Source organism: Salvelinus alpinus, chromosome 4, assembly GCF_045679555.1.
Source record: "Salvelinus alpinus chromosome 4, SLU_Salpinus.1, whole genome shotgun sequence".
NCBI lineage: Eukaryota > Metazoa > Chordata > Actinopteri > Salmoniformes > Salmonidae > Salvelinus > Salvelinus alpinus.
The window spans coordinates 60,736,249-60,750,767 of NC_092089.1; the positions used below are offsets into that span (position 1 = coordinate 60,736,249).

At 47.6% G+C, this 14,519-nt stretch overlaps 1 protein-coding gene across 1 annotated transcript; it reads left to right on the forward strand.

Annotated features, from left to right (window-relative positions):
- The first annotated feature begins 4,790 nt into the window (after positions 1-4,790).
- LOC139574053 (uncharacterized) lies at positions 4,791-7,426 on the forward strand. The gene is made up of 2 exons (XM_071398190.1): positions 4,791-6,413; positions 6,623-7,426. Exon 2 carries the CDS (start codon positions 6,668-6,670, stop codon positions 7,415-7,417), a length of 750 nt encoding a protein of 249 aa, XP_071254291.1. The 5' UTR covers positions 4,791-6,413; positions 6,623-6,667; the 3' UTR covers positions 7,418-7,426.
- Positions 7,427-14,519: the final 7,093 nt, after the last annotated feature.

Here is a 14,519-nt window from a genome sequence, read left to right on the forward strand (position 1 = left end):
TGCAGATGTTCCCAGGTACATCTCATTATGCTGTGTACATCGGATAGGTTCCCATCTAAAGGTCAGAGAGGACACCACCACCGAAAGAGTTATATTAACATGGAATCCAGTGTTCAGCAGCAAAGCGAGCAATGGCTGAATATAAAAAAGGCTTCTTGTTTGGATCCCAAATGGCAATCTATTCCTTATTTAGTGCACTACTATTGTCAAAAGTAGTACACTATATAGGTGTAACAGGGTTGGTTATGTTTCCACTTGCCTCTAAAGAAATGTGTATTTGATGTTCAAGCATACTTTTTTTTTTTTTATATATATATTTTTTTCTATACTGTTACATAGGGAATAGGGTGCAAAGACTTTTGGAACCTGTAGCCGTTTCTACTTCCGTTTCTACTTCCGGGTTGGAGCGAGCGGTCGCATTTCACACTTCGCGCCGCTGGTAGTATTACTTTTCATTACATTTCATTATAGTACAACGGTTTGATTTGTCTGATCTTAGCAATTATTTTTAGCTAGCTACATAGCCGTCTTTGTATCAAAGATAATTGTGTAATTGTGTAGTTTATCGTAGTTATCGTAATTCGTCGTCCTAACGTCGTCCTAACGTAGTCAACACTGCTATCTGGCCAGCAGCTAGCCAGCTAGCCAACGTCCACCGTCTACCGAATAGCAGCACTGTATAAACTATTACATTCAACGGAGCGACTTGATTAGTGTAGTGTTAGCTAGCTACATAGTTGTCTTTGCTGTCTTCGTAATTTACCGAGGTTAGCTAGCCAGCTATTTGTCGTCCCTATTTGTCGTCCCTCTTAACGTAGGAAACACTGCTAGCTATCCAGCAGCTAGCCAGCAGCTAGCCAGCTAGCCAACGTCTACCGAATAGCAGCACTGTAGAAACTATTACATTCAACGGAACGACTTGATTAGCGTAGTGTTAGCTAGCTTCATAGTTGTCTTTGCTGTCTTTGTAATTTACCGAGGTTAGCTAGCCAGCTATTTGTCGTCCCTCTTAACGTAGGAAACACTGCTAGCTAGCCAGCAGCTAGCCAGCAGCTAGCCAGCTAGCCAACGTCTACCGAATAGCAGCACTGTAGAAACTATTACATTCAACGGAACGACTTGATTAGCGTAGTGTTAGCTAGCTACATAGTTGTCTTTGCTGTCTTCGTATCCGAGATAATTGTGTAGTTTAGAGTGTGTAGTTTAGTTTAGAGTAATTATCGTAATTTACCGAAGTTAGCTAGCCAGCTATTTGTCGTCCCTGTTAACGTAGGAAACACTGCTAGCTAGCCAGCAGCTAGCCAGCTAGCCAACGTCTACCGTCTACCGAATAGCAGCACTGTAGAGACTATCACATTTACATTACATTGCAACGGAACGACTTGGTTAGTGTAGTGTTAGCTAGCTACATAGTTGTCTTTGCTGTCAAGATAATTGTGTAGTTTTGAGTAATTGTCTAGGTTACCTAGCCAGTTACCGAGGCTACCTAGCCAGCTACACTTTCAAACTAAGTCAACAACGCAGCCACTGCTAGCTAGCCTACTTCAGCAGCACTGTATCATTTTAGTCAATAAGATTTCTTGCAACGTAAGTTTAACTTTCTGAACATTCGAGACGTGTAGTCCACTTGTCATTCCAATCTCCTTTGCATTAGCGTAGCCTCTTCTGTAGCCTGTCAACTATGTGTCTGTCTATCCCTCTTCTCTCCTCTCTGCACAGACCACACAAACGCTTCACACCGCGTGGCCGCTGCCTGGTGGTCCCAGCGCGCACGACCCACGTGGAGTTCCAGGTCTCCGGCAGCCTCTGGAACTGCCGATCTGCAGCCAACAAGGCAGAGTTCATCTCAGCCTATGCTTCCCTCCAGTCCCTCGACTTCTTGGCACTGACGGAAACATGGATTACCACAGATAACACTGCTACTCCTACCGCTCTCTCCTCGTCTGCCCACGTGTTCTCGCACACCCCGAGAGCTTCTGGTCAGCGGGGTGGTGGCACTGGGATCCTCATCTCCCCCAAGTGGACATTCTCTCTTTCTCCCCTGACCCATCTGTCTATCGCCTCCTTTGAATTCCATGCTGTCACAGTTACCAGCCCTTTCAAGCTTAACATCCTTATCATTTATCGCCCCCCAGGTTCCCTTGGAGAGTTCATCAATGAGCTTGACGCCTTGATAAGCTCCTTTCCTGAGGATGGCTCACCTCTCACAGTTCTGGGTGACTTTTACTAGATGCTGTTCTTCCACTAATCTCATTGCAACTCCCCTCCAAGTCTCTGACCACTACCTTGTATCCTTTTCCCTCTCGCTCTCATCTAACACTTCCCACACTGCCCCTACTCGGATGGTATCGCGCCGTCCCAACCTTCTCTCTCTCTCCCCCGCTACTCTCTCCTCTTCCATCCTATCATCTCTTCCCTCTGCTCAAACCTTCTCCAACCTATCTCCTGATTCTGCCTCCTCAACCCTCCTCTCCTCCCTTTCTGCATCCTTTGACTCTCTATGTCCCCTATCCTCCAGGCCGGCTCGGTCCTCCCCTCCTGCTCCGTGGCTCGACGACTCATTGCGAGCTCACAGAACAGGGCTCCGGGCAGCCGAGCGGAAATGGAGGAAAACTCGCCTCCCTGCGGACCTGGCATCCTTTCACTCCCTCCTCTCTACATTCTCCTCTTCTGTCTCTGCTGCTAAAGCCACTTTCTACCACTCTAAATTCCAAGCATCTGCCTCTAACCCTAGGAAGCTCTTTGCCACCTTCTCCTCCCTCCTGAATCCTCCTCCCCCTCCCCCCCCCTCCTCCCTCTCTGCGGATGACTTCGTCAACCATTTTGAAAAGAAGGTCGACGACATCCGATCATCGTTTGCTAAGTCAAACGACACCGCTGGTTCTGCTCACACTGCCCTACCCTGTGCTTTGACCTCTTTCTCCCCTCTCTCTCCAGATGAAATCTCGCGTCTTGTGACGGCCGGCCGCCCAACAACCTGCCCTCTTGACCCTATCCCCTCCTCTCTTCTCCAGACCATTTCCGGAGACCTTCTCCCCTACCTCACCTCGCTCATCAACTCATCCTTGACCGCTGGCTACGTCCCTTCCGCCTTCAAGAGAGCGAGAGTTGCACCCCTTCTGAAAAACATCCGGTTTGGAGCGAGCGGTCGCATTTGCATTCGCTCTGCAGGTAGTATAACTTTTCATTACATTTCATTACATTTCATTATAGTACAACGGTTTAATTTGTCCAACCTTAGCAATTTCTTCTTAGCTAGCTACATAGCCGTCTGTGTATCAAAGATAATTGCGTAATTATCGTATTTCGTCGTCTATCGTAGTCCACACTGCTATCTGCCCAGCAGCTAGCCAGCTAGCAAACGTCCACCGTCTACCCAATAGTAGTATAACTTTTCTAAACATTTCATTATAGTACAACGGTCTGATTTTCATTTTCATTACAGTACAACGGTTTGATTTGTTTGATCTTAGCTAGCTACATAGCCGTCTTTGTATCAAACATAATTGTGTAGTTATTGAGGTTCGCTAGCCAGCTATTTTCGTCCTAACGTAACGCAACGTAGCCAACACTGCTAGCTAGCCAGCTTGCCACCGAATAGCAGCATTGTAGAAACGAGTGCATTACAACGGAACGACTTGATTAGTGTAGTGTTGGCTGGCTACACAGTTGTCTTTGCTATCTTTGATTTGTTTGATCTTAGCTAGCTACTTAGCTGGCTACGTAGCCGTCTCTGTATCAAGGATAATTGTGTAGTTATCGAGGTTCGCTGAGGTTCGCTAGCCAGGTATTCTCGTCCTAACGTAACGTAACGTAGTCAACCCTGCTAGCTAGCCAGCTAGCCACCGATTAGCAGCACTGTAGAAACGATTACATTACAACGGAACGACTTGATTTGTGTAGTGTTAGCTAGCTACATAGTTTTCTTTGCTATCTTTGTATCTAAGATAATTGTGTAGCTTTGAGTAATTATCGGTTAGCTAGCCAGCTATTTTCGCCTGCCGCGCTGCCGTCCTCCTACCTAGCCAACACTGCTAGCTAACACTGCTAGCTAGCCAACTTCTACCGAACAGCAGCACTGTAGAAACTTACATTACAACGGAACGACTTGATTAGTGTAGTGTTGGCTGGCTACACAGTTGTCTTTGCTATCTTTGATTTGTTTGATCTTAGCTAGCTACTTAGCTGGCTACGTAGCCGTCTCTGTATCCATGATAATTGTGTAGTTTAGAGAAATTTAGAGAAATTGTCGAGGTCACCTAGCCAGCTTCACTTTCAACAACGCAGCCACTGCTAGCCAGGCTACTTCACCAGCCAGCAGTACTATATCATTTTAGTCAATTAGATCTTTTATTTTATTTATTTTTATTTATTTTTTTTGCAACGTAAGCTTAACTTTCTGAACATTCGAGTCGTGTAGCCCACTTGTCATTCTAATCTCCTTTGCTTTAGCGTAGCCTCTTCTGTAGCCTGTCAACTATGTGTCTGTCTATCCCTGTTCTCTCCTCTCTGCACAGACCATACAAACGCTTCACACCGCGTGGCCGCGCCCACCCTAACCTGGTGGTCCCAGCCCGCACGACCCACGTGGAGTTCCAGGTCTCCGGTAGCCTCTGGAACTGCCGATCCGCGGCCAACAAGGCAGAGCTCATCTCAGCCTATGCGTCCCTCCAGTCCCTCGACTTCTTGGCACTGACGGAAACATGGCTCACCACAGATAACACTGCTACTCCTACTGCTCTCTCTTCGTCTGCCCACGTGTTCTCGCACACCCCGAGAGCTTCTGGTCAGCGGGGTGGTGGCACCGGGATCCTCATCTCTCCCAAGTGGTCATTCTCTCTTTCTCCCCTTACCCATCTGTCTATCGCCTCCTTTGAATTCCATGCTGTCACAGTTACCAGCCCTTTCAAGCTTAACATCCTTATCATTTATCGCCCTCCAGGTTCCCTTGGAGAGTTCATCAATGAGCTTGATGCCTTGATAAGCTCCTTTCCTGAGGACGGCTCACCTCTCACAGTTCTGGGTGACTTTAACCTCCCCATGTCTACCTTTGACTCATTCCTCTCTGCCTCCTTCTTTCCACTCCTCTCCTCTTTTGACCTCACCCTCTCACCTTCCCCCCCTACTCACAAGGCAGGCAATACGCTTGACCTCATCTTTACTAGATGCTGTTCTTCCACTAACCTCATTGCAACTCCCCTCCAAGTCTCCGACCACTACCTTGTATCCTTTTCCCTCTCGCTCTCATCCAACACTTCCCACACTGCCCCTACTCGGATGGTATCGCGCCGTCCCAACCTTCGCTCTCTCTCCCCCGCTACTCTCTCCTCTTCCATCCTATCATCTCTTCCCTCTGCCCAAACCTTCTCCAACCTATCTCCTGATTCTGCCTCCTCAACCCTCCTCTCCTCCCTTTCTGCATCCTTTGACTCTCTATGTCCCCTATCCTCCAGGCCGGCTCGGTCCTCCCCTCCCGCTCCGTGGCTCGACGACTCATTGCGAGCTCACAGAACAGGGCTCCGGGCAGCCGAGCGGAAATGGAGGAAAACTCGCCTCCCTGCGGACCTGGCATCCTTTCACTCCCTCCTCTCTACATTTTCCTCTTCTGTCTCTGCTGCTAAAGCCACTTTCTACCACTCTAAATTCCAAGCATCTGCCTCTAACCCTAGGAAGCTCTTTGCCACCTTCTCCTCCCTCCTGAATCCTCCTCCCCCTCCCCCCCTCCTCCCTCTCTGCAGACGACTTCGTCAACCATTTTGAAAAGAAGGTCGACGACATCCGATCCTCGTTTGCTAAGTCAAACGACACCGCTGGTTCTGCTCACACTGCCCTACCCTGTGCTTTGACCTCTTTCTCCCCTCTCTCTCCAGATGAAATCTCGCGTCTTGTGACGGCCGGCCGCCCAACAACCTGCCCGCTTGACCCTATCCCCTCCTCTCTTCTCCAGACCATTTCCGGAGACCTTCTCCCTTACCTCACCTCGCTCATCAACTCATCCTTGACCGCTGGCTACGTCCCTTCCGTCTTCAAGAGAGCGAGAGTTGCACCCCTTCTGAAAAAACCTACACTCGATCCCTCCGATGTCAACAACTACAGACCAGTATCCCTTCTTTCTTTTCTCTCCAAAACTCTTGAACGTGCCGTCCTTGGCCAGCTCTCCTGCTATCTCTCTCAGAATGACCTTCTTGATCCAAATCAGTCAGGTTTCAAGACTAGTCACTCAACTGAGACTGCTCTTCTCTGTATCACGGAGGCGCTCCGCACTGCTAAAGCTAACTCTCTCTCCTCTGCTCTCATCCTTCTAGACCTATCGGCTGCCTTCGATACTGTGAACCATCAGATCCTCCTCTCCACCCTCTCCGAGTTGGGCATCTCCGGCGCGGCCCACGCTTGGATTGCGTCCTACCTGACAGGTCGCTCCTACCAGGTGGCGTGGCGAGAATCTGTCTCCTCACCACGCGCTCTCACCACTGGTGTCCCCCAGGGCTCTGTTCTAGGCCCTCTCCTATTCTCGCTATACACCAAGTCACTTGGCTCTGTCATAACCTCACATGGTCTCTCCTATCACTGCTATGCAGACGACACACAATTAATCTTCTCCTTTCCCCCTTCTGATGACCAGGTGGCGAATCGCATCTCTGCATGTCTGGCAGACATATCAGTGTGGATGACGGATCACCACCTCAAGCTGAACCTCGGCAAGACGGAGCTGCTCTTCCTCCCGGGGAAGGACTGCCCGTTCCATGATCTCGCCATCACGGTTGACAACTCCATTGTGTCCTCCTCCCAGAGCGCTAAGAACCTTGGCGTGATCCTGGACAACACCCTGTCGTTCTCAACTAACATCAAGGCGGTGGCCCGTTCCTGTAGGTTCATGCTCTACAACATCCGCAGAGTACGACCCTGCCTCACACAGGAAGCGGCGCAGGTCCTAATCCAGGCACTTGTCATCTCCCGTCTGGATTACTGCAACTCGCTGTTGGCTGGGCTCCCTGCCTGTGCCATCAAACCCCTACAACTCATCCAGAACGCCGCAGCCCGTCTGGTGTTCAACCTTCCCAAGTTCTCTCACGTCACCCCGCTCCTCCGCTCTCTCCACTGGCTTCCAGTTGAAGCTCGCATCCGCTACAAGACCATGGTGCTTGCCTACGGAGCTGTGAGGGGAACGGCACCTCAGTACCTTCAGGCTCTGATCAGGCCCTACACCCAAACAAGGGCTCTGCGTTCATCCACCTCTGGCCTGCTCGCCTCCCTACCACTGAGGAAGTACAGTTCCCGCTCAGCCCAGTCAAAACTGTTCGCTGCTCTGGCACCCCAATGGTGGAACAAACTCCCTCACGACGCCAGGACAGCGGAGTCAATCACCACCTTCCGGAGACACCTGAAACCCCACCTCTTCAAGGAATACCTAGGATAAAGCAATCCTTCTGCCCCCCCCCCCCCCCCCCTTAAAAGATTTAGATGCACTATTGTAAAGTGGCTGTTCCACTGGATGTCATTAGGTGAATGCACCAATTTGTAAGTCGCTCTGGATAAGAGCGTCTGCTAAATGACTTAAATGTAATGTAAATGTAAAAAACCTACACTCGATCCCTCTGATGTCAACAACTACAGACCAGTATCCCTTCTTTCTTTTCTCTCCAAAACTCTTGAACGTGCCGTCCTTGGCCAGCTCTCCTGCTATCTCTCTCAGAATGACCTTCTTGATCCAAATCAGTCAGGTTTCAAGACTAGTCATTCAACTGAGACTGCTCTTCTCTGTGTCACGGAGGCGCTCCGCACTGCTAAAGCTAACTCTCTCTCCTCTGCTCTCATCCTTCTAGACCTATCGGCTGCCTTTGATACTGTGAACCATCAGATCCTCCTCTCCACCCTCTCCGAGTTGGGCATCTCCGGCGCGGCCCACGCTTGGATTGCGTCCTACCTGACAGGTCGCTCCTACCAGGTGGCGTGGCGAGAATCTGTCTCCGCACCACGTGCTCTCACCACTGGTGTCCCCCAGGGCTCTGTTCTAGGCCCTCTCCTATTCTCGCTATACACCAAGTCACTTGGCTCTGTCATATCCTCACATGGTCTCTCCTATCATTGCTATGCAGACGACACACAATTAATCTTCTCCTTTCCCCCTTCTGATAACCAGGTGGCGAATCGCATCTCTGCATGTCTGGCAGACATATCAGTGTGGATGACGGATCACCACCTCAAGCTGAACCTCGGCAAGACGGAGCTGCTCTTCCTCCCGGGGAAGGACTGCCCGTTCCATGATCTTGCCATCACGGTTGACAACTCCATTGTGTCCTCCTCCCAGAGCGCTAAGAACCTTGGCGTGATCCTGGACAACACCCTGTCGTTCTCAACCAACATCAAGGCGGTGACCCGTTCCTGTAGGTTCATGCTCTACAACATTCGCAGAGTACGACCCTGCCTCACACAGGAAGCGGCGCAGGTCCTAATCCAGGCACTTGTCATCTCCCGTCTGGATTACTGCAACTCGCTGTTGGCTGGGCTCCCTGCCTGTGCGATTAAACCCCTACAACTCATCCAGAACGCCGCAGCCCGTCTGGTGTTCAACCTTCCCAAGTTCTCTCACGTCACCCCGCTCCTCCGCTCTCTCCACTGGCTTCCAGTTGAAGCTCGCATCCGCTACAAGACCATGGTGCTTGCCTACGGAGCTGTGAGGGGAACGGCACCTCCGTACCTTCAGGCTCTGATCAGGCCCTACACCCAAACAAGGGCACTGCGTTCATCCACCTCTGGCCTGCTCACCTCCCTACCTCTGAGGAAGTACAGCTCCCGCTCAGCCCAGTCAAAACTGTTCGCTGCTCTGGCACCCCAATGGTGGAACAAACTCCCCCACGACGCCAGGTCAGCGGAATCAATCACCACCTTCCGGAGACACCTGAAACCCCACCTCTTTAAGGAATACCTAGGATAGGATAAAGTAATCCTTCTAACCCCCCCCCCCCCCCTTAGAGTTAGATGCACTATTGTAAAGTGGTTGTTCCACTGGACATCATAAGGTGAATGCACCAACTTGTAAGTCGCTCTGGATAAGAGCGTCTGCTAAATGACTTAAATGTAAATGTAAATGTAAATGTAGCTGTGCATCGGTAAAATCACTGGGGAAGCCAGAAAGAAAGCCATATTACAACCTACGTGTTGTGATAATTGCATTGTGTGCTCTATAACCTGTTAGTTCATATGCCTTGTGACCGTGATATATAGGCCTAAAGGCCGAGACAATAAGAAGAATAAAATGGCCAGATCAAATCAACCAGACATTTGTTTCATCACAAAAGTGCAACCTCTGTCCATTGAAGTCCATGAAGCATATTGCATGTAAAAAATAAAACAGTTACATGACCTACAGCATGGTAAAGCAAGTTAATGTTTCCAACATTTTCGGACCTCTAAACAACTATTGATTTAGAACCATGGAGAGTTACCTCAAGTCGCAAAGAAAACAGGAGCTGCCTCCACTATTCCAGCACCATTTCAACTTCAACTTCAACATCATCAAATCACCTATGCTTAGTCTAATACAGTAACAACAAAAAGGTACCAAAAACAATTTAGTCCAATAAACGTAAGCTAAATACGATGTGACTGTCCATGTTTCTTATTTGTGTGTGTGTGTGTGTGTGTGTGTGTGTGTGTGTGTGTGTGTGTGTGTGTGTGTGTGTGTGTGTGTGTGTGTGTGTGTGTGTGTGTGTGTGTGTGTGTGTGTGTGTGTGTGTGTGTGTGTGTGTGTGTGTGTGTTCGTGCAAGTAGAGAAAACATGTTGACACCCTACTTTTAGTGAAACGCCAATGCCATTCTCTCTTTCGTGTTGACTAAATGGTCTATCACTCTGTCATACAGTACACGCTTTTATTTTTTGTAGTCTCTCTTGGCTAAAATGCTTGTTCGCTAGCCTAACTTATTTTCATGGGCCATGTAAGCTAGTTAACATTAGCCTTTTACATATAGCTACATATTGAACTTCCATCCTCATAGGACAGGGGCACAATGTTTGAATTAATGGTTGGATCAGAATCGCGGTTATAATCATTGGCTAGTACAGAGAATAAATAAAACCACAAGTTCAAATCCCTATCTCCATCCATGGATAATTTAGGAATGGGCCAATTTTAGCTAGCCAGCTAGCTACTGGAGGACAACAACACAACGAGATGCAACAATTCAAGTTGTTTCTGTCAATGACGTATGCTTTTGATACGATTTGATAGGAGTGAAGTCAAATCCAAACTGGTCTTCCCTTGACGCTTTTTTGGGGTGCGCTAGGACCATTCACAGTTGAGCTCACTCAGTTTAGCTCTATGCTGATTGGCTATTATTTTATACTTTTTTATCAAGAGGCCAAATGCTTGCTGGCTTCCCTTGCATTCAATTCTACGGGTGGCAACAACTTTTGGACCAGACAGCATCAGATAGATGGCCTACCAGTGGTGTAAAGTACTTAAGTAAAAATACTTCAAAGTACTACTTAAGTAGTTTTTGGGGGTATCTGTACTTTACTATTTATATTTTTGACAACTTTTACTTTTACTCCACTACATTCCTAAAGAAAATAATGTACTTTTTAATACTTAAATTTTCCCTGACACACAATGCTTAACAGGACAGGCAAATTGTATAATTCAAGCACTTATCAAGAGAACATCCCTGGTCATCCCTACTGCCTCTGATCTAGAAGACTTACTAAACACAAATGCTTCGTTTGTAAATTAAGTCTGTGTTGAACTGTGCCTCTGGCTATCCGTAAATTTAAAAAAATATATAAGAAATGTTAAATGATTTATACTTTTACTTTTGATACTTAATAACTTCTTTGGGGTAGGGGGCAGTATTTTCAAGTCCGGATGAAAAGCATGCCCAGAGTAAACGGCCTGCTACAAAGCCATAAAAGCTAGAATATTATTAGTATATTTGGATAGAAAATACTCTGAAGTTTCTAAAACTGTTTGAATGATGTCTGTGAGTATAACAGAACTCATATGGCAGGCAAAAACCTGAGAAAAAATCCAACCAGGAAGTGGGAAATCTGAGGTTTGTAGTTTTTCAACTCTTTGCCTATCCAAGATACAGTGTAAATTTGGTCCGATTGCACTTCCTAAGGCTTCCACTAGATGTCAACAGTCTTTAGAACCTTGTTTGATGCTTCTACTGTGAAGGAGGGGGGAATGGAAGCTGAATGAGTCAGGTGTCTGGCATGAACTGATTATGCGCGCTCATTGAGAGTTAGCTGCGTTCCATCGCATTTCTACAGACAAAGGAATTCTCCGGTTGAAACATTGAAGATTTATGTTAAAAATATCCTTAAGATTGATTCTTTGACATGTTTCTACGAACTGTAATATGACTTTTCATCTGAACTTTCGCCTGGACTTGCCCGCGCCTCATGAGTTTGGATTGTGTACTAAACGTGCGAACAAAAAGGAGGTATTTGGACATAAATGATGGACTTTATCGAACAAATCAAACATTTATTGTGGAACTGGGATTCCTGGGAGTGCATTCTGATGAAGATCATCAAAGGTAAGTGAATATTTATAATGCTATTTCTGACTTCTGTTGACTCCACAACATGGCGGATATCTGTATGGCTTGTTTTGTTGTCTGAGCGCTGTACTCAGATTATTGCATGGTGTGCTTTTTCGGTAAAGCTTTTTTGAAATCTGACAGCATTAAGGAGAAGTGGATCTAAAATTCCATGCATAACAGTTGTATCTTTTAGCAATGTTTATTATGAGTATTTCTGTAAATTGATGTGGCTCTCTGCAAAATCACCAGATGTTTTGGAACTACTGAACATACATGTATTGTGTAACATGAAGTCCTATGAGTGTCATCTGATGAAGATCATCAAAGGTTAGTGATTAATTTTATCTCTATTTATGCTTTTTGTGACTCCACTCTTTGGCTGGAAAAATGGCTGTGTTTTTCTGTGACTAGGTACTGACCTAACATAATCGTTTGGTGTTCTTTTGTCGTACAGCCTATTTGAAATCGGACACTGTGGCTGGATTTACAACAAGTGTATCTTTAAAATGGTGTAAAATACATGTATGTTTGAGGAATTTTAATTATGGGATTTCTGTTGTTTTGAATTTGGCACCCTGCAATTTCACTGGCTGTTGTTGAGGTGGGACGCTAGCGTCCCGAATATCCCAGAGAGGTTTTAAAGGGGCTACGGACAACTAGGGGGCAGCAATTATTAATCACTGGAAAACCTGGTTAAAGGTCCAATGCATTTTTTCTCAACATCAAATAATTTCTACACTGCTCAAAAAAATAAAGGGAACACTTAAACATCACAATGTAACTCCAAGTCAATCACACTTCTGTGAAATCAACTGTCCACTTAGGAAGCAACACTGATTGACAATAAATTTCACATGCTGTTGTGCAAATGGAATAGACAAAAGGTGGAAATTATAGGCAATTAGCAAGACACCCCCAATAAAGGAGTGATTCTGCAGGTGGTGACCACAGACCACTTCTCAGTTCCTATGCTTCCTGGCTGATGTTTTGGTCACTTTTGAATGCTGGCGGTGCTTTCACTCTAGTGGTAGCATGAGACGGAGTCTACAACCCACACAAGTGGCTCAGGTAGTGCAGCTCATCCAGGATGGCACATCAATGCGAGCTGTGGCAAGAAGGTTTGCTGTGTCTGTCAGCGTAGTGACCAGAGCATGGAGGCGCTACCAGGAGACAAGCCAGTACATCAGGAGACGTGGAGGAGGCCGTAGGAGGGCAACAACCCAAGTATTTTCAAACAGCTCTACACTAAAACGGCATTATCATAATTTTCACAATATTATTCAAACCTCATAGAGTGGAAATATACATAAAACACAGGAAATCAAGTTTGACCGCACTGGGCCTTTAAACATCTACTACTAAGAATTTCATGTTATTTGGTCAAATATTCACATCCTAATAATTTAGCAGGATTGTTGTTCAGGTCTGTTGTTAAGGTCTCACCTGAGACAATAGAAACCATGTTTCTTTGTCAGTAGCACATCCATCTACCATTCAGATTTTCACGACAGGATATGACCCAGATGCAGACACGAGGCGGATAGTTAGATTCTCAGAATATTTATTATAACAAAGGGGCACGCAAAGGGCAGGTCGAGGGCAGGCGGGCTCAGGGTCAGGACAGGCAGAAAGGTAAAAACCGGGAAGACTAGGAAACAAAACCTGAGAACAGGAGAAATGGGAAAAACACTGACCGGGGTGTCGGCGGCAGAACTCAACGACGAGGGCTGGGTCCAGGATGTTCCTAGCGGGGACCCAGCACCTCTCCTCCTGGCCATAACCCTCCCAAACAACCAGGTACTGGAATCCCCTGCCCCGATGTTGAACACTCAGGAGGCGCCTCACTGTGTACACCGGATGGCCGTCGTTGAGAAAATAGGAGACAAAGGGTTGTGAGACAGAGGTTTAATCCTAGACACATGGAAAGTGCAACAGAAGACAAACAGCAGTGGAGCTAAGGACTCTCCACTAGAGATGTGGAAAAGGCCTGATAAAGCCGGTGCAAAGCTTACGGGACTCCACTTGGTGGGGCAGATCCCGAGTGGAGAGACATATCCTCTGGCCAAGACGATAGCAGGGAGCAGGTGTCCGGTGGCAGTCCACCTGTTGCCGATACCTGGAGGTGGTCTTAAGAAGAGCGGACCGGGTTCTCTTCCAGGTACGCCAACAGCGGAGGACGAATATCTGGGCCGAGGGTATGCTGACTTCTTCCTCTGGGAAGAGCAGAGGCTGGTAACCCAAGGAACACTCGAAGGCTTGGAGACCAGTGGCCGAGCAGGGAAGGGTGTTGCGGGTGTACTCCACCCACATGAGTTGCTGGCTCCAGGTGGTGGGGTTGGCAGAGACGAGGCAACGAAGAGTCTTCTCCAGGTCCTGATTGGCTCGTTCCGATTGGCTCGTTCCTGGAGAAGACAATTGGCTCGTCTTCTCCAGGTCCTGATTGGCTCGTTCCGACTAGATTGGGGATGAAACCCGGAGGGCAGGCTGGCCAATGACCCAATGACGATGCAGAACGCCTTCCAGAATCAGGATTAGAATTGAGGACCACGATCGGAGACCATGTCGACCGGAAGTCCATGGATCTGGAAGACATGCTGTAACATGAGCTGGGCCCTCTCCCTGGCTGAGGGTAACTTGGGAGGAAAATTAAATGGGGGAATTTGGAAAACCTATCCACTACCGTAAGGATGGTGGTGTTGCCATCGGATGGAGGGAGACCAGTGACAAAGTCCAGGGATATATGGGACCAGGGGTGGTAAGGACCAGGCTCTCGATACCCCAGACGAATGTACCTGCTAGACAGGAGGTAGGAAGGATGGTCTCTGGGTCAGACGGTGTAGCTGCGGAGCAATGCTAGAGAGAGGGCATTAGGCTTCACATTGTTGGACCCAGGGTGGTAGGAGATGGTAAAATTTAAACAAGTGAATAACAGAGCCCAACGAGCCTGCCTTGAGTTGAAGTGCTTGGTGGTACGG